Source organism: Mastacembelus armatus, chromosome 14 (genome assembly GCF_900324485.2).
Source record: "Mastacembelus armatus chromosome 14, fMasArm1.2, whole genome shotgun sequence".
Classification (NCBI taxonomy): Eukaryota; Metazoa; Chordata; class Actinopteri; order Synbranchiformes; family Mastacembelidae; genus Mastacembelus; species Mastacembelus armatus.
In genome coordinates this window covers 20,859,782-20,884,534 of record NC_046646.1, presented here as the reverse complement: position 1 = coordinate 20,884,534, position 24,753 = coordinate 20,859,782, and the positions used below count along the sequence as shown (strand labels likewise).

General features: G+C 38.4%; 1 protein-coding gene across 2 annotated transcripts in view; it reads left to right on the top strand.

Annotated features, from left to right (window-relative positions):
* Window positions 1–3,430: 3,430 nt before the first annotated feature.
* Window positions 3,431–24,753, top strand: part of gabrg2 (gamma-aminobutyric acid type A receptor subunit gamma2) — a 38,002-nt gene continuing 16,679 nt past the window's right edge. For both annotated transcript variants that reach the window (XM_026328257.1, XM_026328256.1), the window contains exons 1-6: window positions 3,431–3,562; window positions 9,460–9,599; window positions 13,278–13,345; window positions 15,619–15,839; window positions 17,191–17,273; window positions 19,273–19,410. In XM_026328257.1, the coding sequence (XP_026184042.1) occupies window positions 3,447–3,562; window positions 9,460–9,599; window positions 13,278–13,345; window positions 15,619–15,839; window positions 17,191–17,273; window positions 19,273–19,410 (766 nt within the window). In that variant the 5' untranslated portion in view covers window positions 3,431–3,446. The remainder of the gene's footprint in view (window positions 3,563–9,459; window positions 9,600–13,277; window positions 13,346–15,618; window positions 15,840–17,190; window positions 17,274–19,272; window positions 19,411–24,753) is intronic.

Genomic DNA, 24,753 nt, shown 5'->3' with positions numbered 1-24,753 from the left:
ATCAACCAACCATGAAGGTCACTCACTAAAAAATACATCCATCTTTGCAATTCAGTAGCCAATGGTTATTTTCATCCCTCAACTTAATCAGTACCTTCTACTACTAACCGCTATTTCCTGTGCTGATGATTGGGTCTTCACCTGCATGGGCAGGGTCTTTTTGACAGCAGCAGTGACACAGCTGCAGCGTAGAGAATATCTGGCCCCAGGGACCAAATGATATAGGCACTGGATGTATGTGTGCATGCACATGTAGAGACCAACTTAATTCTACTTAACTAAACAGAAAATGATTAGCAAGGCCTAAATTTCTATTTTTAGAGCAGTGGATATTTATAATCTTTAAAAAAATGATACAACAAAATCATGACCGCAAATTAAACACAGTTAAATAGTGTTATGTTTCACTAGTATGGGGCCCCCTGTAAAAAAAAAAAAAAAAGAAATCTATTAGAGTGCTGTCATGTCCTCAGTATCTGCCTTGTGAAGTCTTTATCCACAGTAAAATAAATTCCAAGGTACAATATAGCAAGGCTGCAAACTGGTTTAAGGAGTATATATCCAATTTTACAAGCGACTACCTCTTCATATTTTATTCAGCAGAGGGTGATGGTTTATTCTTTGAGGAGTGCTGCATGGCTGATGAAGCATTTATCAATTTCCTTAAGATGATTAACCTACGTGGAGCCCCACTTGCCACAAATAAACACATGATGGTGTTTTCAAATCAGACACACCTCATCTTCCATGCATGTCACAGTTAAATCAATTTTGATTTCCCAATCACAGTTTAATAACTATTGTTTAAAAAATATAGCCAGACAATGGGTGGTTATAATTCAGAGTGGAGTTTATAAGGCCACAAACATATGAAAAAAAAAAACATTTCTGCAGTTTATGATGGCTGTAGCTTCAGAGGCTGTAAAATTTCAGAATTTTCACTGTCTGTATATCTGTGGAATAAATGTTCAGAGGGGAACCTGGGCTAATGCACCATGGCAAAATTAAAACCCTGGAAGCTCTTGTTCTCTTCTCTTTGGTGGTTCTTTTCCTTCAGCTGAAAAGGTGCTGAAAAGGTTTCTTTATAAAGGTACTCTACCGAAAGCCACAAGAGTGCCTAACAAGACTCAAAGCAACAAAACAAACCAACAAAAAAAAAAAAAAACCAAAGACAAACAAAACAAACCCTCACACCTTATTATATACCACTCCTTACTGCACTTTTCCCCTCCCTTCCTGTTTGCTGAAGCTACAACATGAACTATAGATGCCTATTTGTGAAAAACAGTACAAAATGCAGCCTCCAGTCCAAATATAGCATTAGCTAATTAATGATTCCTGGCAGCACTGCAGTGAAAAGGTTGATAATTTAGCAATTTATGATGCATAGTACATGCATATGGCTTATGCTGTTTTTAGATGATGTATTTATTTAGCTGTGCCCATTTTGATGAGGAGATAGACAGCCAAGTTAATTCAGCTGCTAATGTGACACAAAGAACATTAAACAAGATTTGATTTACTCCCAAATTAAAATTCTATTAATTCAATCCAAAGTTAGAATCATGACCATGCTACTTTGCCAATGTCACTAGAATAAATGTTAGCCAGATACTAATGGGTCCAGAAGGAAGAACACTACATCCGTTACACATTGTAACACTGATTTTCACTCTTTCTTTGTCCCAATCACTTTTATATAGAATATGGATGGCTGAGTGGAGACTGTTTATAAATAGAGAGATGAGAAGAAAAGATATTGTGAAATGCAATTGCAGTATCAATGTAATTTATGAGACTGTGTGGGACCATTTTGAATTTTAGATTAAGAACACATATCTTTTCTCAAACATCCCTTCAAGGAGTCCTTGGAAATAAGTTATACTGTACCAAAATCAGGAGCATTAGCATGCTTATATAAGAAAAAATGTTTACAAAATCACCTTACAAAGGACAATGCAAACCCCAGGATACTCTCTCTCAATTGGTTTCAAAATATGCCAAAGACTTGAAAAATCTAATCATACAATTGTGTATGTTCCCTAAATATAATTATATCCTCTGGCATGGGTTGCATTTCTACATAACCTCATTCAGTCAAACAACCAATTAATAAGCAAAGGAAACAATAAAGTAAACTAATGAGACTGCTGGGCTCATTGTTAGTGATGATATGTAGAATATTTAGTTACTCATTTACAGTTAAATCAACTGTGTTGTTAGAGCCAGTATTGCTCTGATTTAAGCTGCAACCAATTGACAGGAGCTGTCCTTCGTGCTGATTGATGCTTTGGAATGTGGATGAAACTATTAGAGCTGTCCAAGGTGCTGAAAGCACAACTGGACTGGACTTGTTCCTTTAACGCATTACAAATAGATCTGTAGGGCATCAACCACACACACACACCCACCCACCTCATTAGCCTATTAGGTGACATGGGACATCACCCTAGATATAATTTTGTGCATTGTTCACATAACATAATAAGTCAATTGGACAGTATTGTAGATTTAATATGATCCCATTTTATCCAAATATTCCTGGCAGATCCTCTCAAGCTCCATCAGACTGGATGGGAAGTATCTAGGAACATATCACGTCTTTCCATATACACAATCTTCTACACAGGGTTCTTTGGCTTGGTTTTATTTTTATTGGTTATTATGCCACCTTACACAGCTATATGCCTGACTAGCCAACGTCCAATCAATTCAAAGAGCTGAATGTTTTTGTAAATGACAGATTTCAGATGATCATATTTAATGAATTAGCATCTAAAAACATGGCTTCATTTTGTCACTGTGGCTTATTGAGTGTAGAAATTTTATTAATTTCTAATTAAATCTATGACACAATAAAGTGTGCAGAATTGAAGGGGTCCAAATACTTTCCCGAATCTTTATAATCCTTTTATTATACATTTTAACATGTTTTGTACTAAAAATCATCACGTGATATAAACCAATGAGTGACAGTAATGTAGAATAAAAGCCACATTTTTGCTGTAACACTAAATTAATGCTTTTAATCTATGGAGCTGTCCTTCCGCTTGGTGAAACCACGCATGTGTTGATCTGTGCTGCAGCAACGTGCATCAGTTCCTCTCTGACCCCAGTGTTAATCTGCATTCACACAGCGGCTCCACTGGTTTTGTCAGCTGCTCGATATTAGAGCAGCTTATTACGGGGGGCTTCGCCGTCTCTGGCAGTTTTCAGGGCCCTGCTAGGCTGTCGAATCGGCGACAGACACACCACAAAAAAAACCGGCTGAAACGAAATCAAGCTTCCGAGTCGCATCGATTTTGTTTTGGCTGATTTCACTCCACCGCACGTCCGCCTCGGGTCTAGATTTGCAGACCCGCTACCGCTAACGTGCGTGATGTATCGTAGAGAGGAAACACAGTAAATAGACGGACACGTCCATCTGCAATAAAGAGGAAACGAAGATGGTGATGATGGCTTCTCCAAATGTAGCCTCCAAACACAAGACAGCAATGGCGAAGCCTTCCCTCCCTGTGAAGCTGTTCCTCTGGCTGTTTATTGTTGTTAATCTCCCTACAAGGTAAGACATCAAAGCCTGATATTTCTCTCAAGATCCGGATCCTGCGTCGGGTCTGTTGGAACCATGTTTCTTATTTTAATAACACATCATTTTGTGGTGCCTCCTATCTAAAGCCAACCCAGCCCTGTTATTAATGGGATCCTGAACTGAAGCTGAGGAGGGAGATGTAGTTTAGTAAAAAAAAAAAGCATGCAGTCTATATAATTGTAGTTTGACATAGAAGTGTGGCGGTATTTTTATCCACAGCGACACATGCATCGCTTTTCTAAGAGATTCTGCGTATCAGAAGATTTTTTTTTTTTTTTACAGGAAGCGACAAACTGCTAAAGACTAGAATAAATATTTACATCAGATTATTTAGCAGCGGATGTTTTTGCAGCTGAATAATTCGATGAGGAGACAATGTGCCCAGGAGCCTGTGCTCTCACAATCTGCCCGGCGTTAGAAATAGCATAGGCAGGCTAAGTTGAGTGAAGCTAAGGCTACACAGAGTCTCTGCTAAGCTGTCTTCAAGGATCAAGTCTATTCTAAGAGTCAAAGCCTTATTATGGATCGCATGTATGGCCGAATAGATGCAGGCAAACGGTCGTTTGTAATGAAGACAACCTGAGTATAACTGAGGGCACGTTTCATCCCACATATATGAAATAAAAAAGCATTTCAAAATGGCAGACAATCACACAGAGAATGCAAGTGTAAAGACACAATAAGGACAACGACAAGACATATGGTCTGATCCGTTGTCTTGCACACAGGCAGACAAAGGACTCCCATTTCAGATTCAAACGTGGGGTGGATAGGGTTTAGCAAAAGGAGCTGTTTTGGTTGTTCCTGTCAAGACATGAAGGTAAGAATAGTGGAGGAAGCGGATGGTTAGGCTCCTCGCATCGCTTTCTTGTTGTGCTGCTGGAGGGTGAAAAATAGAAGCAGATAAATCCGCCGTCTTTCAATCACTGTCACAGTGATCGCATCCTCAGGGCCCCCTGCCCAGCCCACACTGTTAGGCCTGTGCGTTTCTAATTGTATGCACAGATAGTGTTCACAGTATGGTTGAGTAAACATTACACCAGCTCTACTGAGTTACATCCAGACCTGAGACCCCTGCCAAGGTTATGGAATAAGTTGTGTATGAGTGATTGTCAGAGAGTAAACTGAGATCCTGAGATAGATTCAAGCTCTTTATGTAAACATTATATTTATGAAACCGTTATTTCAGATTATAGATTTTCATTTTATACACAAGTCTTGTGTTTTATTAATAAATAATGTTTATATGAATATATAAACTATTTCTTAATAAGTTGAATTGGAAATGATGTGTGATTCATGTATGAGACCTCTTATCTAAGACATCTCTCAAGGCCTCAGGCATGCTTTCATTGTTACTTTGTGAGTCATTAATAGTTACTATGTGCGGATATGTCTGATTGCAACAAAATACATTAACTCCCAGCACACGATCAATTACCATTTCAAATATTAAAGGTATCACAGCGTCCAGGTTTGCCACAACACACACAAATACAAGAAATTTTGGTGAAAATATTTTGGCATTTACTTCCATCAGTTAGGTGGATGGGATGGTCATGACAGGAGGAAATCAAGCATGAGGCTTTGTTTTGTATTTTGATGACGATGTGACTATACAGCTGTAGTATCGTTTTGAGTTGCTTTGTAGATCATGTGGGACAGTTTTTATGATAGCTAATTTTACAACTTTTTCCCCTCTGCCACTAGCTATATTCTATATTCTAGTTATTCCCAACCTCCATTACTTCTCATCCAGTGGCTTGTGTTTATGTGTAAGTGCAGCTTTATTATTTTAAATGGGAAAACTACAACGCATTGTAGCCTCCATACACTGTCGGTCTCATGTCATCATTAGAGAGGGTTGGGGACGAGGAATTTTGATTATTGAATTCTGTCATGTATGTAATTATGACTAATGAGTAATGACTCAGATTTCTCAAATGAATAGCAAGCAGATGTCAGTCTTCTTCCGATGTTGATTCATGACATTAGAAGATGACAGTCAAAGCTTGGCCTCTTTCTTATAATCTGGAGTGTTTGTCATATTTATCATCCAGGAAACATATTAAGGTCAGAGTGATTTCAGATTTCTGGGATAGAGGTGTATGTGGGAGGGGATTATGTCTATTTACTCACCCTGTTAAGTATCAATGAATCTGAAGATGGGTCATGGCTATTGGCAAATGACATGCCTGCTTATTATTTGAAGTATTTACATTACAGCCACCTCAAACAGACGTCTTTATCCTAACAGATTCTGTAGAAAAATATTGATTTCTTTTGGCTAGTCTTCATCCAAAAGGGGCTGTCCCGATTCATTTGTATATATCCTCACTTTTAAATAATCCAAGAAATTACTCCTTGGGTCTTTAAACTTTACATGCAGTCCTAGCACCATTATAAATTGGCTTATATTTCCAAAATTAGCTAATCTATGTGACCTGGTTTGGACTGGACTGAGTGAAGCCTGTAAATAATCTTGCTCTCTCAGTCAGAGGTCAGCTACATAGACCAGGCTCATACAGTCCAGGTGACTGGTTGTTTACTGTAAGTGCAGATGTTCAGTCTGATTAAGCAGGGAAACACTTTACATCCACTTCAAATAATTACAGTTCCTTATTTGGTATTGGCCATTGTGTTGTGCCGTTTTCTTCTATTAAAACTAGACTAACTTGATGTGCCATATGATGTGAGTTGCTGTGTTGGTGCCATAGACAATAATAAGCATGAGATGTTCATTAGACTTGGGTTTAAAACACTGCAAAGATAACAGCTCAAGGGAACCTGATGTGGATGTTAATTGTAGGCACGTAACTTTTCAGAGCTGATATTCCTATCATTACCTTCCTTTGACCTTCATATGAATATGTGAAACTGCAAAGGACAAGGTGGTTCCCTGTTTCTTTATATGAGGCCTGAAAAGAGATTTTAATTGAGATTGGTTTGGTAGTTGAAACAGGTTTTGACTGCTGCTTATAGAGCAAATGAAAGCACTTCTTGAATATGTGAAGGGTAGAATTTATAAAACTACCAGACTGTCTTTAATGAGAATAGCTGGGAACACAACATTCCTTACACATTCAACACACTCAAATGTACATATGCAACACAAATACCAAATAGCATCCACACATACAGTACACACACTAGTCAGGGCCTCTCTAAGGGCCTTCAGGTACTAAATTAGTAGGCAAAACCTGAGATCTGCCTGCAAGAGAACACATGGCTCTTCTTTTGATATGCTCGTCTTTGGATAATTTCCATATACACAGATATATTCTGTGAGATGAATATAGATGACAAAATTGCTGCAAAATGAAACACCAGAGGTTTTCAGGTTCTCACAGGCTTCACCGCTCCATCTACCACCTGTCTGTACCTGAGACACATACTCCCTGAGGACTTTAACAACATCCAGGAAAGCATATCGAATATGGTCCTGGGTAAATTAATTAGTAAAGACACAGCAAGATTTAATGTGTTGGGCACTATTGTTATGGTGGTGAATGGCTCTTAATGCAGGCTAAGCAAGAGTTCTGGTCAAACCATTTTTCTTCACACTCAGCCCAAGAACATGAGAAAGTGATCAGGGCTTCTATCCTTGTGCTTTACCATGGAAACAGTGTGCTTTTTTTTTTTTCGCACCATTTCTGATTCTTTATTACTTCATTCAGAAGTCTATTTTGCTCTCATTGCTTTAAAGCCTTGCTGAAAGCTCACAACTATTTCAGGGTCACTCTGTTAGGTACTAAGGTGATCCAGGACTTTGATGGCTTTAGGATTTGACACAGTCAGACACAATCTACTTTTCTCTTGTCTCTGCTCTGTTTGTGGTGGATTTTGTGCCTAAACAAATCTCCATTACTCATCACAAAGCTGCAAATGCAGGTTTTCAGTCATCCGAGACACACCCTACAAGTAATTAGTAAAGAAGGCCTCTTGTTAATGCATATGCATATAAGGAAGATTGCACAAATAACTGGATAAACGTATGCTTGATTGCACATTCCATTGGCTATTACCAATTTTCTAACAATTTGCAGCCTTTATTTACATATTTATTTACTAACTGTTTTCTGTAGAAATCTATGAATTTCAGTTTACTCACACTAAACATGGTAGGGGCTGGGAGGTGAGACTTTGTCAATAACAAGAAATTGAACATGACATTCACTGAGCTGCTCTAGTCCTGTGGTATAGAATCTTGATAAAGCAAGTGAAGGCAAGGCAAAGTGATTTCTGAAGCACCAATCAACAACGAGGAAATGTAAAGTGCTTTAAGGCATTAGGACAACACATAAAAATTAAGGCAGCATAAACAGCATATTAAAAATCCCAGTGCAGTGCATTGCCTGATGAGTGAATAATCACAAAAGGCTACGGTAAACAGAAATGTTTAAAGCCATGATTTAAAAGAACTAGAATTTGAAGTAGAACTCAAGCTTTGGGGGAGATTTTTCTGAATATATAAAACATGTTCTTCATAGAACATTTTCATGTTTAGTAAAAATCTTTTTGAAGAAATTCTGTCTTTTCTTTTTCTTTCTTTCATTTCTTTTGTGCTTCTTCCTTCATGCACAAAACATGTCTGGAAGGCAGTCCCAGACGCTGATTGCATAATGAACTGCTGCCGTAGTAAATCACACACTAATTACATGCAGAATGTGCTAGCAGAAATTCAATGACAAGACGCTGCACAAAATCAGCCTCTGCTTTTTTTTTTTTTTTTTTCAAAACCCTGCCCACTGGTAGTAAAAATATTTCCCTCTTAATGCAGATAATATTATATAGTGCTAGGTCTCCTGATATGGTCTTACCCCCAGGGCAGCATGCTGTTGTCAGCATATTAATTAACCCTAATACATTATCCCTGGAGATTACAAGTCTCCATCTTCTAATCAGGTTTCAAATGTGACAAGATCTATTATAACAAACAATACATTTTAATTTACCAAAATCATACTTGGTAGAAGAGAAAAAATATTTACTGTTCCACCAGAGTGATATTTGTGGTCACTCTTGAGGCATCATAATCTTTTCAGTTTGAGATGTCAGGAAGTAAACACAGGAAAATTGGCTTGACCTCTCCAGCTCTCACAGAAGCTTAGGGCCCCTAAAACCCTCTTATCAAACCACAAACCGTTCTGCCACCAGGTGTTTGCGCTTTGTCATTTAGGAATTCATTTATTTCTTTTAGCATGACTAAAGTTTCGAACTAACCAAAATGAACATGAGCTTTAGCTATAATTGAAGGTGATTCTAACACCTATTGAGTCAAAATAGTCAAGAGGCTGTCTCCCTCCACAGGTTGATCATGAGAACTTTAACCCTACACTGCAGTTTGTTTGTGAATTCTGGGCACAAACAAAAGGAAAAACATTTTACTTTGACAGAGTGATCATTATTGACATTATCTCAACTTTACGTGACTTTAATGCAACCATCAAGTAATAGTGAGCATATATAGCTAATGGCTGTCTACCAGTAACACTGCCTGATGGGAAAAATCGTACAAGCTTTCCAGAATGTGAAATTAATAATGAAAATGATATGCCACATACATTATAGTGGCTCTCAACTGTCTGGCTCTGTCTAGAAAATGCAAGTACAGTAACTCCTACTAGAGTATTTCAGTTGTTGAACTGATTTAATCACATACAGTACACAGTTTCACTGTGTTCAGTCACTTGTGACTTGATGATGTAAAGAGATAATTTTCCCCAAGTTCATCTCTTGATCTTGGATTGAGATCTTCAAAAGACCCTCTCTTATTTTCGAACTTTTTTGTACTGATGGGACACTAGAAACCGCTTGCTCTCCTTTTAAAAGAAAGTATTGATTGCATGCAATTTTTCTTCTCTCTGTAGCTCCTTCCAGACCGATGATGATGATGAGGTGTCTAACAAGACGTGGGTGCTGACTCCCAAAGTGTATGAGAGTGACGTCACACACATCCTAAACAGTCTACTAGATGGATATGACAACAAACTCAGACCTGACATTGGAGGTGGGTGCTGATTTTTCACAGATGATCCACTTAGTCACAGAATCACAAACAATCACAAAGACATACAAAACACAGACAGATTTGCAGTCAACCACATAACTGCTAATTACCTGACATACTGTACATGCTTGTACACAGGCAATTTAGCCATTAACTGTGAGAAATTAGATTATGTCATCTGCAGGTGGCCAGTATAAATTGGCATTAATGTTGTTAGCTGCTTGACAATAAGCTAAACTTAAATGACTGATGGGTGGATTTGAAACTGGGATTAGATTTGTGACAATGCTATTAGATATTACACCTAGTCAAAGACTGGCATACCTGTTCAGTTTGATTTTAAATGTAATGTTTATTTTCAAGCAGTAAATAAACATTTTGAAAAATATGAATTGTTTCTCTAAATCCATAATATTACTGTGGTTAAAATTCTGGATGCATGACTTGCAAAAGACTCAGAGTAACAAAGTGATTTTACTGTTCATGTGACCTGCCTCACCTGGTGGTAACTCTGCTAGTCATGACATATAAATATTTCAGTATCTATTCTGCATCTGTTCATTTTAGACTATGTTAACACAAAGATATAAACACAGGATTTAACACATCTTAGAGTTCATGCCATGCTCAGCAGTACAAGTGTCGTGTGTTGACAGGCAGCCATGCTTATTATATGGACACCTGAGTTTATGTACATACATGTGTTATGGCCAGGATTGAGTGCGAGACAAAGAGCTTACACTTTTCACTTTGACAGATGGACGTGCAGGCTCCCTTGTCTACACTACTAAACATCCTAAAGCCTGTCATGTCCATCTGAAAGAGTAGAATGGAGAGATGCTCAGTAACCTTGAATACCTGATTCTTTGGTCAGTTGTACCACTCTATATTCTGACAGCAATTTGCTTCTACATCAGCTGTAACACTCGTGCTGCATGGGAGGTTCACTGGCTAGATCTGTATACAAACAACGAACAGCAAGAAATGTTTGGGGAAATGCTTCGGCCTTATCAGCCTGTGTCAGATCCGCTGTTGAAACAGTTTACATTTGTCTTATTTGCCTAAAAGAAGTTTTGTCCTGTTGACACCACCACAAACAACTTGCAAAGGATGGAGTATATGAGATACTATACATTATCAACTACTTCTACCAAAGAGCTTAAAAGCATGACTAATGAAATAGTGTATATGTATATATATATATATATGTATATATAAAATGTCAGACATTTCATGAAGGGCATCAGTTTTATTCTTAAGACTTCAAAAGTGAGCTTTTGTAATAAATTGAAGCACAGCTCAGCTCTGCTTTGAGGTGCAACTTCGACCCAGAGAGCCACACTGTAGCTGGAGGCTGGCTGCCTTCATCTCACTATCTTAGCATTGGTCTTCCAGCGGCTGACAAGTTATAACAGAAGGGTTACAATGAGCTGGTTACCCATCATGTTAACCATCCAGACCAACCAGCCATACCAAGCCAATTTTTGTTTACTCCTCAGAGTGTTGAAATGCTGTGAATCTAGATTCTTTGCTGATTGTGTCACAGTTTCCCCCCTGAAGACAATTGTGATGCTCATTTAATTTTACTGCCCTTGGATCCATTCTACATATGAAAACTGAACCAAACAGGACAGACTGAGCAAGAGAGAATATGAAAATGTCTAATTTATATATACACAGCACAGATCATTGCCTTCTAGAAAATTGTTTGTTTCGTAAGATTCAGAAATGTGTAGAGCGAGGACATAAAGTTACTGTAGAGTAAGTTTAATGAATTTACTAAACAGATCTACATGAGTGCTAATCATGGTAATGCATTTGGTCATTTGCCATCTATGAGCTAATTTGATCAGCATTTTGCCAGGATGCCTGTGGTGGGTGTATTGGAATGTATTATATTGTCTCAGACAGCAAATTAGAAATTGCAGTACAGCCACTTTATTTCCACTGGCATCTCAAAGTAATGTTTCTTTGGCACCTGTTGGTGCATTTATGAAACATACACATTTCACTTGGCTCTATGAAATAAGTGAATTAATTTTGTTTTATATTTTCTGTTTATGGCATGCCCACAACTTTGTACATGGTTTTGCTAATAGGGTTATATCTCTTGCTCATCTTTGCAGTCTATGTAGATTTTAATGATGCCAGTGTCATAATATACACTAGCGTTCATAGCCACTCACTGCCACAAGCAACATTAAGTGACCGTGTGTATATGAATGAGTTTGGTCATTTGCAACTCTATGTGGAGGGTAAAGGTACAATGCACATTCATGTATGCCTGAGAGTGACGTGCCTATGTCATTCTCTTACAGTCAACACACCAAGCCTTGAGGCCAGTTGAGTCTTGGTCTTCTCTCAAAACCTGACCTCAGACATAATATCTGTAACAGAGAGCCTTCTTAACAATGTCCATTCATCCATAAACATACACTTCAGATAGTAAAGGGCACACACACTGATGCAGGCTGACTCAGAGGATCTGTGAGAGCATGGCTGCCCATTTGACAACAAGCTGCCCAGTTTCCTCAGCCATACTTTGTTCTGACATCTGGCTATACATCTCACTAAATGAGCAAAGGCAGTAGATTCCAAAAAAGGGCAAAGCATGCAAATGCAAATGCACAAGCACAGATAATTCATTTACATAAAGCCATAAATGCAACTAAATGTCTGTGCACTCGTTTTATTAAAACAACACATCGCAAATTAAAACCTGTTTTGACTGTTGTGTGATAACATTTGTACAGTTCTGGTGATCTTCTTTGGGATAAAATCTGTTATCTTGTTAAGTCAAAGCCAAAAACAGCCTCTCTATGTGAATGCAAAGCAAATAAATACAAGCAGGTCTGTGAGAAAAGAGAATAAATGTTTTAAATATCAACCCTCAAGCATGAAGGACAGGGAAAAGAATGGATGGGACGTTGCAGAGGGTGCAAAGGTGTTTTGGTAAATGGGTCAGGAGCTTGGCCCTAAATACAGACTGTGTGTGGTTCTGTGACATTGGCAGGAGGTGAGCTTAAACAGGAAGTTGGATGTAACTTTATTGCTGCTCAAGGAATAGCTGGTAAAATCCTGACACTGTAATGCAGTGTGGTAAATGCAAAATGAGGTAATTTCATGTAAGTAAATTACTGCGGATGCTTGACTGGAGTGAAGAGAATGTTTTATAGTGAGCCACCGTACAACAAATCAATTTGTTTTACATGACTTGATGTTTTGTGGTTATATATGATTTTATATCTGACCCTATTCTGATGGATTGTTTCAGTCTGTAGTTCTAATATAAAGAGCTGTTGTTTAACATTGTGAATTTGAAGCCTAATGAAGGTCCATGACAAAATGATGCATTTCCAGTGAATTGCTGCTGACAATACTCTGAAATTAAACACTTTGTTTTGCCTAATTTCCCTAAATGCTTGTCTACCAGGTGTTTGTCAAACAACTCTTACTGTAATATGTTTTTTCCACTGAAGGCTATTTGAGCAGTTGTTTTCCAGCAACTTTGTATTCACACATTCACAACGGGGGAGATAATTTTCCCTCTTCTTCGGTGATGATTATGATAATGATGATATACACAACATTGATAAACAACTTCCCAAAACCTATTGTGCAAGTGCATGACAGAGCATTGCTCATCTCCAAATTGTATCTTTCTGTGCTTGTTTGCAGTCAAACCGACAGTGATCCACACAGACATGTTTGTCAACAGCATCGGCCCAGTAAATGCCATCAATATGGTGAGTAACAATGCAATATAATATCATGACATTTTTATTATCAATAATCAGCCTGAAATTGTATTTATAACTACAGAAGAATAACTCCTCAGAAATATGTGCCTCCATCCTCAGCGATGTGAGAGTATAAAGAGAGAGTAGCTCTCTTCTCTGGAGCTGGAAGGGATGCAGTGTCTTTCTTAAGCACACTCCAGCAGGGCAAATGCTTACTGTCATGGAGGACTGGTTGGTCCACTTAATCTCTAAGCTGCCCCCTGCCCTTGTAATGTTGCAGCACAATGCAAGTGTCACTCAGCTGCTTCACAGCTGCACTGACCTTCGCACTACTGTGGGAAAATTTGTTCATCTGATTGGCTTAAACACCTCTTATTTTACTTTTCAGTGTCTTATTTAACTTAGTACTTTTAAAAGAGTACTGATTAACATTTAAATGGTTGTGCACATGGCTGTCTGTTTTTAGGGTACTGGCATGTTTTTGTTATAATTGTTATAATAATAGTTGTTTTATAAGAGGGCTTCCAAAAAAAAAAAAAATCCCTGTATTACTAGTGAGAGAAATAATTATTTTAGAGTCAAAACATTAGAAATGCTTACATTTAGAGAGGAAGACCCTATCCCATGTTGCTTTGCATGAAAACAGTGATGGCAGGTTATCTGATCGTGTTGAGGTAAGGTGTTTATAAGAGAAAGAAAGAAAGAAAGAAAGAATCAGAAATTAAATATTGTAAATCTCCTATTAGCACGGTTGTGTCATTGTTTTCTTAGCACATCCCCACTGAGAACCCACTTCTACTGTAATCCTGCAGAGCAGTCTGCCATATATTGTGGTGGCGTTACATTTCACTTAGTCTTAGCTAAAACACCCACTCTCAATAACTGCAGCCTCTGTTAAGTTGGAAGAGATGCATTGTTGGGATCAGTTAGAAAATATGTGCCTGTGCTCACGGGGACTGTGGGCAAGCACGGGTGTGTGTTGGCGATGAGGGCATTCTGCTGATATCAAAGGTTGACTTATTCCTTCACATTTATGTGTAATCAGCGTGGTCGGGCCACTGCGTTCACACTATGACATGACAAATGTGGCGAAGCTGGTAGATTTTCTGAAAAGCACAGAACAGACTGATGGTGTGGGGGTGTGCATCTAAGCATGAACTCAATTTTGACTTCTTAATTATGCCTTAGAAATCTTTGAAATTATAGCAATGTTACAACTGGTGAGTGTGAGAAAGGGCGAAGGGATGGGAGAGCACTAACGGAGAGAAGAAAAGGAATCATAAATTGACGCTTTGGAGCCACTAGATCTGAGCAGTTCTTGGCTGTTCCTAGATGTGTGCGACTGAAAGCAGTGTGGCTGTCTGAAAGATCCCACACTTTAAATATCGGTTAAAGAAAGTAAGCAGATGTTTATCCCACCCTGCAGGATGCAGGTGAAGATCCTAAAGCTTTCAGTCTCTCTCTCATCAGTGGATTTGACCTGTCTGCTTCAAATGTTGAATGTATGGGAATTTGCCTGGTGAAAATGTTTTTCAAATCTCATTTAGGACTCTTTGGATTTAGGCTTTATTGTTGGGCTAAGCTTTATCAGGAAGTTAATGCCTCTATGTCCTCTTGCACACAAATCCCCCGATTTCTTTCTCTCATGCTGTACTTGACTTTGAACCGGAGGACTCAACCATTCCAAGCAATAAAATACATTTTAAAAAAAGCTCCCTTTCAGTCATTTGCTCTTCTCTCCTACTTAAACCACATCTCACCTTTGCTCTCAGCTCTTCAACTCTGCTCATGCCCCTCTTGCCTGTGTTCTCACCCCCCCCACACACAAAGACTTAAAGGGAAACAGAAGGTTTTGCCAAGATCAGGACTAAGTGCAGCTGAGGCAGCAGGTTAGATAATACTGTAGCCAAACAAGGGGAATTATTAATTGCCCTGTTGAACATTTAATTTTCAGTTTGAGGGTGTCAAGATTTTTTCAACAAAACTCTTTAGTAGTAACAAAAGTACTTGACCTGAATAGTTGCCATTTTGTCTGAGGAAAAAATGCTTTTGTATTGTTCCACCATTAAATTTTCACTGGCATAGAAAAGCCCAAATTTTAATTTGATCTCACTGCATCTGACAGTTAAAAGCTACACATTGGTGACAGCATTGATTTCAAGTAATATTTTCCTGACAAGCAGCCTTATCGACTGTTACATAAAGAATATCTTTCAGCATTTCAGCTTAAGATAGACAACAATTCAAGAAAAACTGTAAAACTGTTTATCTATCATCAGGAATACACCATCGACATCTTTTTTGCCCAGACCTGGTACGACAGAAGGTTAAAATTCAACAGCACAATGAAGGTTCTGCGTCTCAACAGTAACATGGTTGGGAAAATCTGGATCCCAGACACCTTTTTCCGTAACTCAAAGAAAGCTGACGCCCACTGGATCACTACACCTAATCGTATGCTTCGAATCTGGAACGATGGTCGAATACTCTACACTCTCAGGTAAAATATCATTCCAATCATGGATTTGTGAGATATTACTAATAGAACTGATTTAGACGGACATCATGACATACCTAACACATACCATGGCATGATTGTGTGACTCTGTGGCTAAATTACTAATTTATTACATTTAGAGGTGTAGTAATAATTCTCTGTCAATATTCTAATGTTTGTGTACCCAAAGATAATCAAAAGTGTCTCTGTCAGATGTTATGTTTTATTTGTATTATTCAGTTCATTACCATTAAGATGTGTCTTGCTCTTACCAGAATCTATCACAAGCAAGAAGCCCAGTCTGCACTGTAGAAAGCATCCCAAAGTACCCAACCATTTTCAGTCTCTCAACAGAAATGATTTATGGTACTGATTATCTGAACTGGCTCTGGGCAGTTTTAAATTTCAACATTTTAAATTTGACATTAATTAGCATGCAGGAAATCTGTCTTACCAAGTGAGCCAGAAGCTCCTTATATGAAACACTGAACTACTGTACATTGCTCTAAACCTGCTCTTATATGGGGTTATGGCTTAAAAGAGATCATTTTGAAAAGTTCTTCTTTCAGTAGTTTTAGTGCCTGAAATATCTGGATTTTTTTTAATAACATAAATATTAAAGACTGACGGGTTGTTTCATCTACTTCTAAAGTTACTCAGATAAGATAATTATATGCGTTAAGCCTAACTACATACTGTTTGTCCATGTAGAACCAACCAACAAGAAATATGCAAATGATGTAAAACAGGAGGGCAGATGAAAGGGAAACATTAATTGTGCTAATTATCATGTTTTGTATGCCATACTGGCACCACAATATATCTTCAGTGATAATAACACAGAAAGTGAACTCTTCTGGACTCAATCAAGCCATGATGGATGCTCTCCTTTGCAGAACGCTACCTCTCCACTCCATTAATTTGTTAAGGAACTTAACTTTAACCACTAATTCTTAATTAGGATGACTGCTGTGATTTGGAGGACAATGATACATGACAATAGTGAGTGCATGGATGGGTAAAGTCATTTAAGGTCATTCTCTCATTAAGAGGAAGTTTAATGACTTTGCCTTCAAACTCCCTCAAGTGTGAAAAGAAGAGGCAGGTGTGTCACTTTTAAAAACAACTTAGTTTTTGATTCACTTAAATTTTAACTTTTGGTGTTATACGTTTAGTGACTTCATTCTTTTCTAGCACAAAACTAAAACCACTAAAACTATTGTTTTGTGAGTGACTGTGATGTAGTTTAAAATATACGTTCCCACATGCATAAATATTTGACTGTATATTGTTTGTTTTCTTTTTTTCTACTGTAGTAACTGAGTCAGCGGATATGAATATTGTGTCTCTGCAGGTTGACCATCGATGCCGAGTGCCAGCTTAAACTGAACAACTTCCCAATGGATGAGCACTCATGTCCCCTGGAGTTTTCAAGCTGTAAGTTTGGCCATATGTGGATTCCCTACTACCCTCCCGTTCGTCCTCTGTTTCATCTCAGTGACACACACACACACGCACACACACACAGCCTATCAAAGACGTCATTTAAGGAAGAATTATGCAGCAGACCAAACCAAGGAATTCAAACTGCAGTAGTCACAGGATTTCTTTCACAGCACTACGCTCCTGACAAACAGTCTGATGACTCAGATGTATTTAGATTTTGTGCATATATGAGAATATGTACACTATGCATTTCACCATATCCTGCAAACTTTGGTCAAATCTTATCTCAGTTTTTAAAGAGTAAAGAGATTTTAATAATAGAGGTCTCATTGTCAACTTCCAAATGGTATTTGATTTACCTGTACTTTGTCATGTCATGTACTTTGTCAATACTGTTCTACAAGACATTTCAAAATGTGACATAAATCCTAATAAGTCGGTCCCTCTGTGTGAAGAGTTGAGGGGGGGCAAGTCATGCAAATGAGACTGCTATGTATTTTCAGAGAGATGCACTATGGGATATTCCCCTGAGAGAATGCTTCCTTAAATAGCTCGAGAGCAACAAGAAAGAGAAACCCACAGAGTATGGTGGGGGGTAACGAGCCTAAAAATGGAACAGAGGCATTCATTTAAATTTGATGAAAGCCATGGATGTTTTAAGAACTTTGAAAATCATTTGATGTACAGTACATGGGCTCAATCTAAGAAGCAGCAGACAGGGAAGTGTGCAGCAATTTATCACGTGTCATATTTTCTCAACATGTGCCATAAAATAACAAAGCATGGTAAATTTTCCAGTGCAGCATCTTTCGCAGTGGTTTTGATTGTGGCCAGGCAGGTATGGATCACACTGTATTAGAGGATTACTTATAAAAATATACAGCAGACCTATCAAACTACTTCTGGCACAGGAGGCAGTTAAATGCCTGGCTGCTCGTGTTCGTGCATATTGAAGTGTCCTTGGGCAAGACGCTGAAGCACAGGGTGCTCCTGATGGGCAGGCCAGTATGTTGCATGCCAGCTTCACCACCATCAGAATGGGTGAAATATTAAAACGGGTTTTCCTGAAAAATGCTGTATATTTCCAGTGTATGTACCCTTTACTTTTGGTTTGCTTTAAATTACATGTCCCATATTAAATACTGATTCAACCTACCCAAGACGACACATACATACAAAGTGAATTCATGACATTGAGTGCCAGGAACATTGTGGTTTAAGCTTTCCAAATGAACAATGAATAATTTGTCTTGGCTGCATTGCCAGTGGAGGAGCAGACTGCCTGCCTGCCTGCCTGGCTGTAATGTGGCAAATGGACAAATCCTTCCATCCCTTTCTCCTCTGAGGTCCAGCCTTCCTATATGTCTGAGAGCACTTTAGACATAAAGCCATTTACTGTTTGCACTGAGGAAAGTAAAACCTGCATTATTCAAGTCACTCCCTCGTTAGCTGCACACAGCTCATCACTAGGTTGAACATGGCATTAGACCACAATATAAAGAGAACTGGCTGAAGATTGTTCTTAGACAAATAAGAGTACTGTTGTGATTCTCACAGCCAGAAAGCCTGTGCTGAATGCAATAAAATCACTAGAATGCAACTCACAGCTGGCCGTGGATCAACATTGATCCAACATTGTTTTGCTTTTAAGTCAGCTCAGTGTTTCAGAAAAAGAAGTTTTCACTCCACAGATGGACTGGATATTTTGTCAACATGTTTAGGAATCTGTTATATAATGGTTCTTTCATGAAAGAGTGTATTTGCAAGCTATCTGACTTTGTCAGTACTTTGTAAAATAAAACAGTGTGTTCTGAATGCTTTTGTTTCATACTGAACAATATCACACCACATTGTTTTATATAGCGGCGAGGACATCTAAGCAGTCGAGTCTTAAGGTATTTCCTAAAAGGCACGAATGTTGAGCTTCTCTCCTCTGTTCTGAGTTTCAGCTAAGCTCCATGTCATGCTGACTCTGCTCTCTCCCGTTCAGATGGCTACCCCAGGGAGGAGATTGTGTACAAGTGGAAAAGGAATTCAGTGGAGGTTGGGGACATTCGCTCATGGAGGCTCTACCAATTCTCCTTTGTGGGTCTGAGGAACACCTCTGAGATTGTGAGGACTGTATCAGGTAAGCACACAATCAGTTCTGGTTTCTTTCAAAATAAAACAAAAAACTCTTATTTAGTAGAAGCAGAGTGAATACATTTGTTCTTTGTTCAATGCAGTTACACCCTGTGAGCCATATTGTACAGTTACAGAAATGTAAGGGCCACAATATTGACTGCATGACACAATATTCATGCTGGGGAATATATGGTTTAATCGGATATAGGCAGAATTACCATTTTAAGTATCTAATATTATTTATTATTATTAGGCTTAACCATAAATCTGATTGCCTCTAAGTATGTTATCAAATAAATGTTTTAATTAGTTACCATCGTGTTCCAGGTCTGATTCATGGCTGCTTTATCTCTTAGACTAATCTGCTTATAGCAAGGACTTTAAGAGAAGCAGGGGCATGATCAGTAATGTTTTTATCCACTTTTTGTTCCATCTGCCAGAAGTAAAATCCATAAGGTCTGCCTACTCTATATTTATTTTTCCCAGCAGGCTGGGCAGATGCATTTCTAATAGAAAACTCTGTTGCTGACAGAGTTGGACCCGTAGTATTGGAGAGCAGTGTTCAAAGACGGTGCTTCATCCATGTCAGTGAATATTCTTACTCAGGTCATTTGTCTTAAATTTTTCTGTTTGCTCTTTGACTCATGCATAAAGTTTTTCACTTGCTTGTCCTGTATTCACATTTCTTAAGTAACAATGATAATAATGTCATATGAATCAATATATATAATATGAATTTAGTTAATTTTAAAGGCAATTCTGAAAGCGTTTGACTTTTATGCAGTACTATGGGTGTATATTTGATTAATTCAGAGCCAGTAGACAACACGACCTACAGTTTGTGGCCCCTTCTCCAAAATTGTACCTTGTTGGAAAGTTTAGAAGAGTAATTTTAAAATGTAATTTTAAAAAGTTTTTAAAAACTGCACCGCAGTAAGAAAGTACTGTAATATATGAATGAGCAGGAAATCATGTTTTCTTTACACTTGTCTATGGTGTCAATCAAAGAAACTGCATTATCCAAATAAATTGTCTAAAAATATAAAACAAGGGCCAACTATGTCTGTACAAGTAAAAGATTTTTAATTGCTCAGGAACAAATAACTATAATATTTTCTAAACCTGCAGTTTTAGAAATTTATGAAAAAAAAAAGCTCTCTTATGGTGGGCAAGTGCTTATTTTTTTAAGCTTCAACTTAATCTCCTTTACGTGCGATATTCAGTTCATTCAAGTCTATAATGTGAGTATTGATCAGGGGGACAGATGTTTTTTCGTCTGGCTCCATTGGTTTTCAATAAAGTATAGACTGGCAGTAAAGGCACTATATCACACATGTAGCAATAGGATCGTTATTCTTGTTATCATTTACAGATAAGTGTCATTTAGCTTACTGCATCCCTTTCACAGTAAGAGCCCAGGTGGAAACAAAATAAACATTGTATAAATGTATTTAAATGTGGGTTTAACGGTGGAATTAATGAGCAGTCATGTTGGAGTTAATACTGTGCTTGGACTGTTATGGGTCAAAAACCAGCTGAGGTCATTCTGTGCCGTAACACCGTCCACATCAGCTTTTATTTATACATGATCATACACAGAGTCACTTTTCAGTGGCTGTAAATGAACTGAGCTTCTGTGAGAAATACACTGGAACGCTTGTATGCACTCGTACACAAAGTAGCCATGGGAGTAACTGAATTCATCCAGTCGTTCTGAGCTTTGCCACAGTTCGACAGTGTCACTGCCACATACAGTAATGCTTACACACAGCCATACACACAGTGTATGTGTATGTGCTTTGCAAGACCAAAGGTTTAAACTGAAGTGTTGCAAGATGATTAAAAAAACGTAAAACCTTGTAAATTTTTAGTTTTTTACAGTTTTAATCAAAACATTTTTTCAAGTGACATGAAAAGGCAATCTGTGTAGGAGGATCAGCTGCAGTGGAAAATTTGCAGTATCCTCTGACTTTCTCTTTCTGATGTGGTTTGTTATTTCCACAAACAGCCATCTGCTGTCTTGTCAGAGCAGAGAACCTTGACTGTTGCTGAGAGACCTCTTGTCTCATTTTTCAGTCAGTTTGGGCATCTGACCTGCTTCAGGATTCATGAACACATCTGTCTCCAAAAGCAGCCAGTTCAGGCCTTACAATACTCAGTGATCTGTACTCACCGTGCAATGGCTAGTGGTTCTGAAAGCCGTGTAATATGCTGCATAATTGACAGCTGGTTTTGTGCATTTTAAGTATGGTCAAACATTATAACAATGAACAGTTGTACTAGTGACATAAATGATTCTTTAACCACACAGATGACACGTCCACTTTTTTGACAGTAGAATTCAGCCAAGGTTGGTTTCAAACAAAATGTTTGTTGACACAATTCAAGCTTTTCTATTTCCTTTTGTATTTCTGTCCTATTTTATCTACATTATACAGTTTGTTTACTCATTTTAATCCTATATTATCATGCAATTAGAACTACACATTTGTATGAAACATACTGTATTATGTAGTAGTATATTATATACTAAATTCTATAATTACTGTTTTGGTGTTTTGGTCTGGGACTGAAGGAGTTCTGGTAGCAGGGGGCTGTAGATTGTAATGTAATGAGCAGGTAGACTGTCTTTGAACTGGAGGACCCTGGGGTCAGACTTTCATTTCAGCATCTGCTGGTTTGTACTGTACTATACTCTCTAGCAAGGTTTGTGTGTCTTTTTACTGATGACAGGTTCAAGATTGCTTTTTTTATGTTTTTAACATGATTTCAGTGTAATGTATCACCATCACCATCAAAGCATGTTAAAATGGGTCAGGTGAGGCAACAGAGGAACAACACATAATGATAAGTTGAGCGGACAGGCAGGCAGGTGAGTTGGTCTGATCCAGACAATGATGACTGCAGCAAATAGCCAGAGGAGGATATCCCCTCTCATTCCATGAGACAAGCCAGCCTCTCCCAGGCTTATCCTGTCACAGGATTACTCTGTAGCACTGCAGCTGTATTCTCTAAGTATTTTTAAATAAAGCATGATAAAAAGTGATGCATGATTAAAGAACAACTGAGTGATATTGTAATGAAAGGGGGGTGTTATGCTATGTGCTGATCTGTTGCAGTTGTGCTGAAGCCTTTTATAAAGGCTATGACTGTCTTATTTGGTTTCCTCTCCCTCCCTCAGCCAGTGTCCAAAGGCTTAGTTTCTCAACATGTCACTTCACATCAGGGCTGCCTGCACTGCCTGGAAGCCTATACCTGCATTTACAAACACAGACACACACACACACACACACACACACACTCGCATGGACACACGCATGCTCTTAGGTCAAGAATAATGCTTATGACAAGCAAAGACCCTTGAAAGGACACCGGTGGACTGAATAGAAAGGAGATAAAAGAGATGCAGGGAATGTGAATGTAGGGTAGTCAAGGCACTAGGTACACAGCTAAACACAAACCTAAATCCTCAGCGACTGGGTGAAGCCTAACGCTACGAGCTGTGTTCTCACCAATGTACTAAGCTGGAGTTCAGAGATGTTCAGAAACATCGCAGTGCAGATGGAGACACAAAACGAAGAAAGAGCAACAGAGAGAGGGCGGGTCCAATGGGAATAAAATGGACAGGGATAGTAACTGAAGTATTTTATTGATCCCTAAATGGGACATTAGAGAACATAATCCGTGTCACACATGTGGTAGCAGTTTAGAAAGGTCAAGTATATGAGGATGTGAGCAAAATATGTGGTTTTACTGAATCTGCAGCTAAACTAACCATCATTACATGAATTTATATACTATAGTACTTAGATTTGCAAGCAAAAAATCACAGAGAAAATTTGTGAAAAAAAATCAGTAAGATTTACTAGCATTGACTACTCTACAAGTAATTTGTCACACAGCAACCCTTTACGTGGTGACTTGAGACTAAATTACTAATACTCTCAAAGTACAAAACTAAATGTCTTATTTTCTGTAGTACATGACACACCAGTTGCCAGCAATTTGCATCCAACAACAGTGGTGTTGTTGCATTAATACATTACAGATGCAAGAGGAAAAAGAAGATGCATTATAAGGTAGAACCCAAATTAATGAGTGACTTTTTTTAATCAAGAAATTGGTAGTTAGTGTTTTTGTCACTGATTAATGGAGCCAATGTGGTGCATTTATAATAACTATCAAATACTATCACAGGGAACTCTCTGCAGCCATTAACCATCGACAAACAATGAGCTTCAAACATTACTTATTTGGGCAAGAAGCTTTTCCTGCCAAACGCAAAGAGAATCAATATTTTCTTTCTTTCTTGTTTTACAACCAGCCTCACTTTTCTCCACAGTAAATCATGGGATTGTTTAAAAATGTTGGGCGGTTAGCTTGGCGTCCCTTCACCTAAGCACAATTGTATGCTATGTGCATCAGCCAGTGAAACACATCTGTGTGTCTGACAGCATTACAGTGCTTTAGTCTGCGCAGGCTACAACCATGAATTAATGCATGTTATTATGTGTCCATTTGCTTGCATGTACATTTCCAGCATGTGCGCTCTACTGGATAGAAGCCTTCCTTTATGTATTATAGACTATTCTTAGAGTGACCTTCCAAAAGCCATGGCGTACCACCCTGTTGTCTGTGTGCGTCCGCCTGTGTGATTCAGTTTGAGTGGAGAAAGCCCTGGGACACATCAGTGTCCCTCTCTCAATTACAGAGCTCCACAGTTTGCAGATGATTCTTTGATGGGGCGAATCTGGAGGCACTGTGTTTGAAAGGATGTAGCCTGGCCAGAGGAAACAGTCAGTAAAACAAACACATGAACACCCATGCACGCAGTATTTTTATAAACACGCTCATGTAGTCACTCTGACATGCCAGAGGATTACCCTTATAGCGTGGCAGAGTGCATCGCTGTTCTATCTTTAGGTCCTCAGTGCTGCGAGTGAGGACCTAGACCATAATTTAATCCTCAACTACACAAACGCACTATCACAAACAACTAAAATAGATGCTGTTCTGCTGTAACAAAGTAACAATAGAGTGAAGATGCACATCAGAACAAGCTCTGAAGATAGATTCCTTACAGCGTTAAATAATTGTATGCCATTTTCATCCAACTGCCAAAGGTTTTGCTATTTACTCCTCCCTTCTTTGTAGCATCCCATTTTGTCCATATACCATAGAGATGTTGGTCCATATAGAGGAAGTTTAAGAAATCGCCCAGTGGTTGCAAGTTAACTAGGCACTTACAGCCTGAATAGTGGAAATGCAAAGTAAATTAAAGGGGAAATGCAATGAAACTCAGCTACAGAGACAAAAACACTTATCACCTGGCTGGTTCAATCAAGAA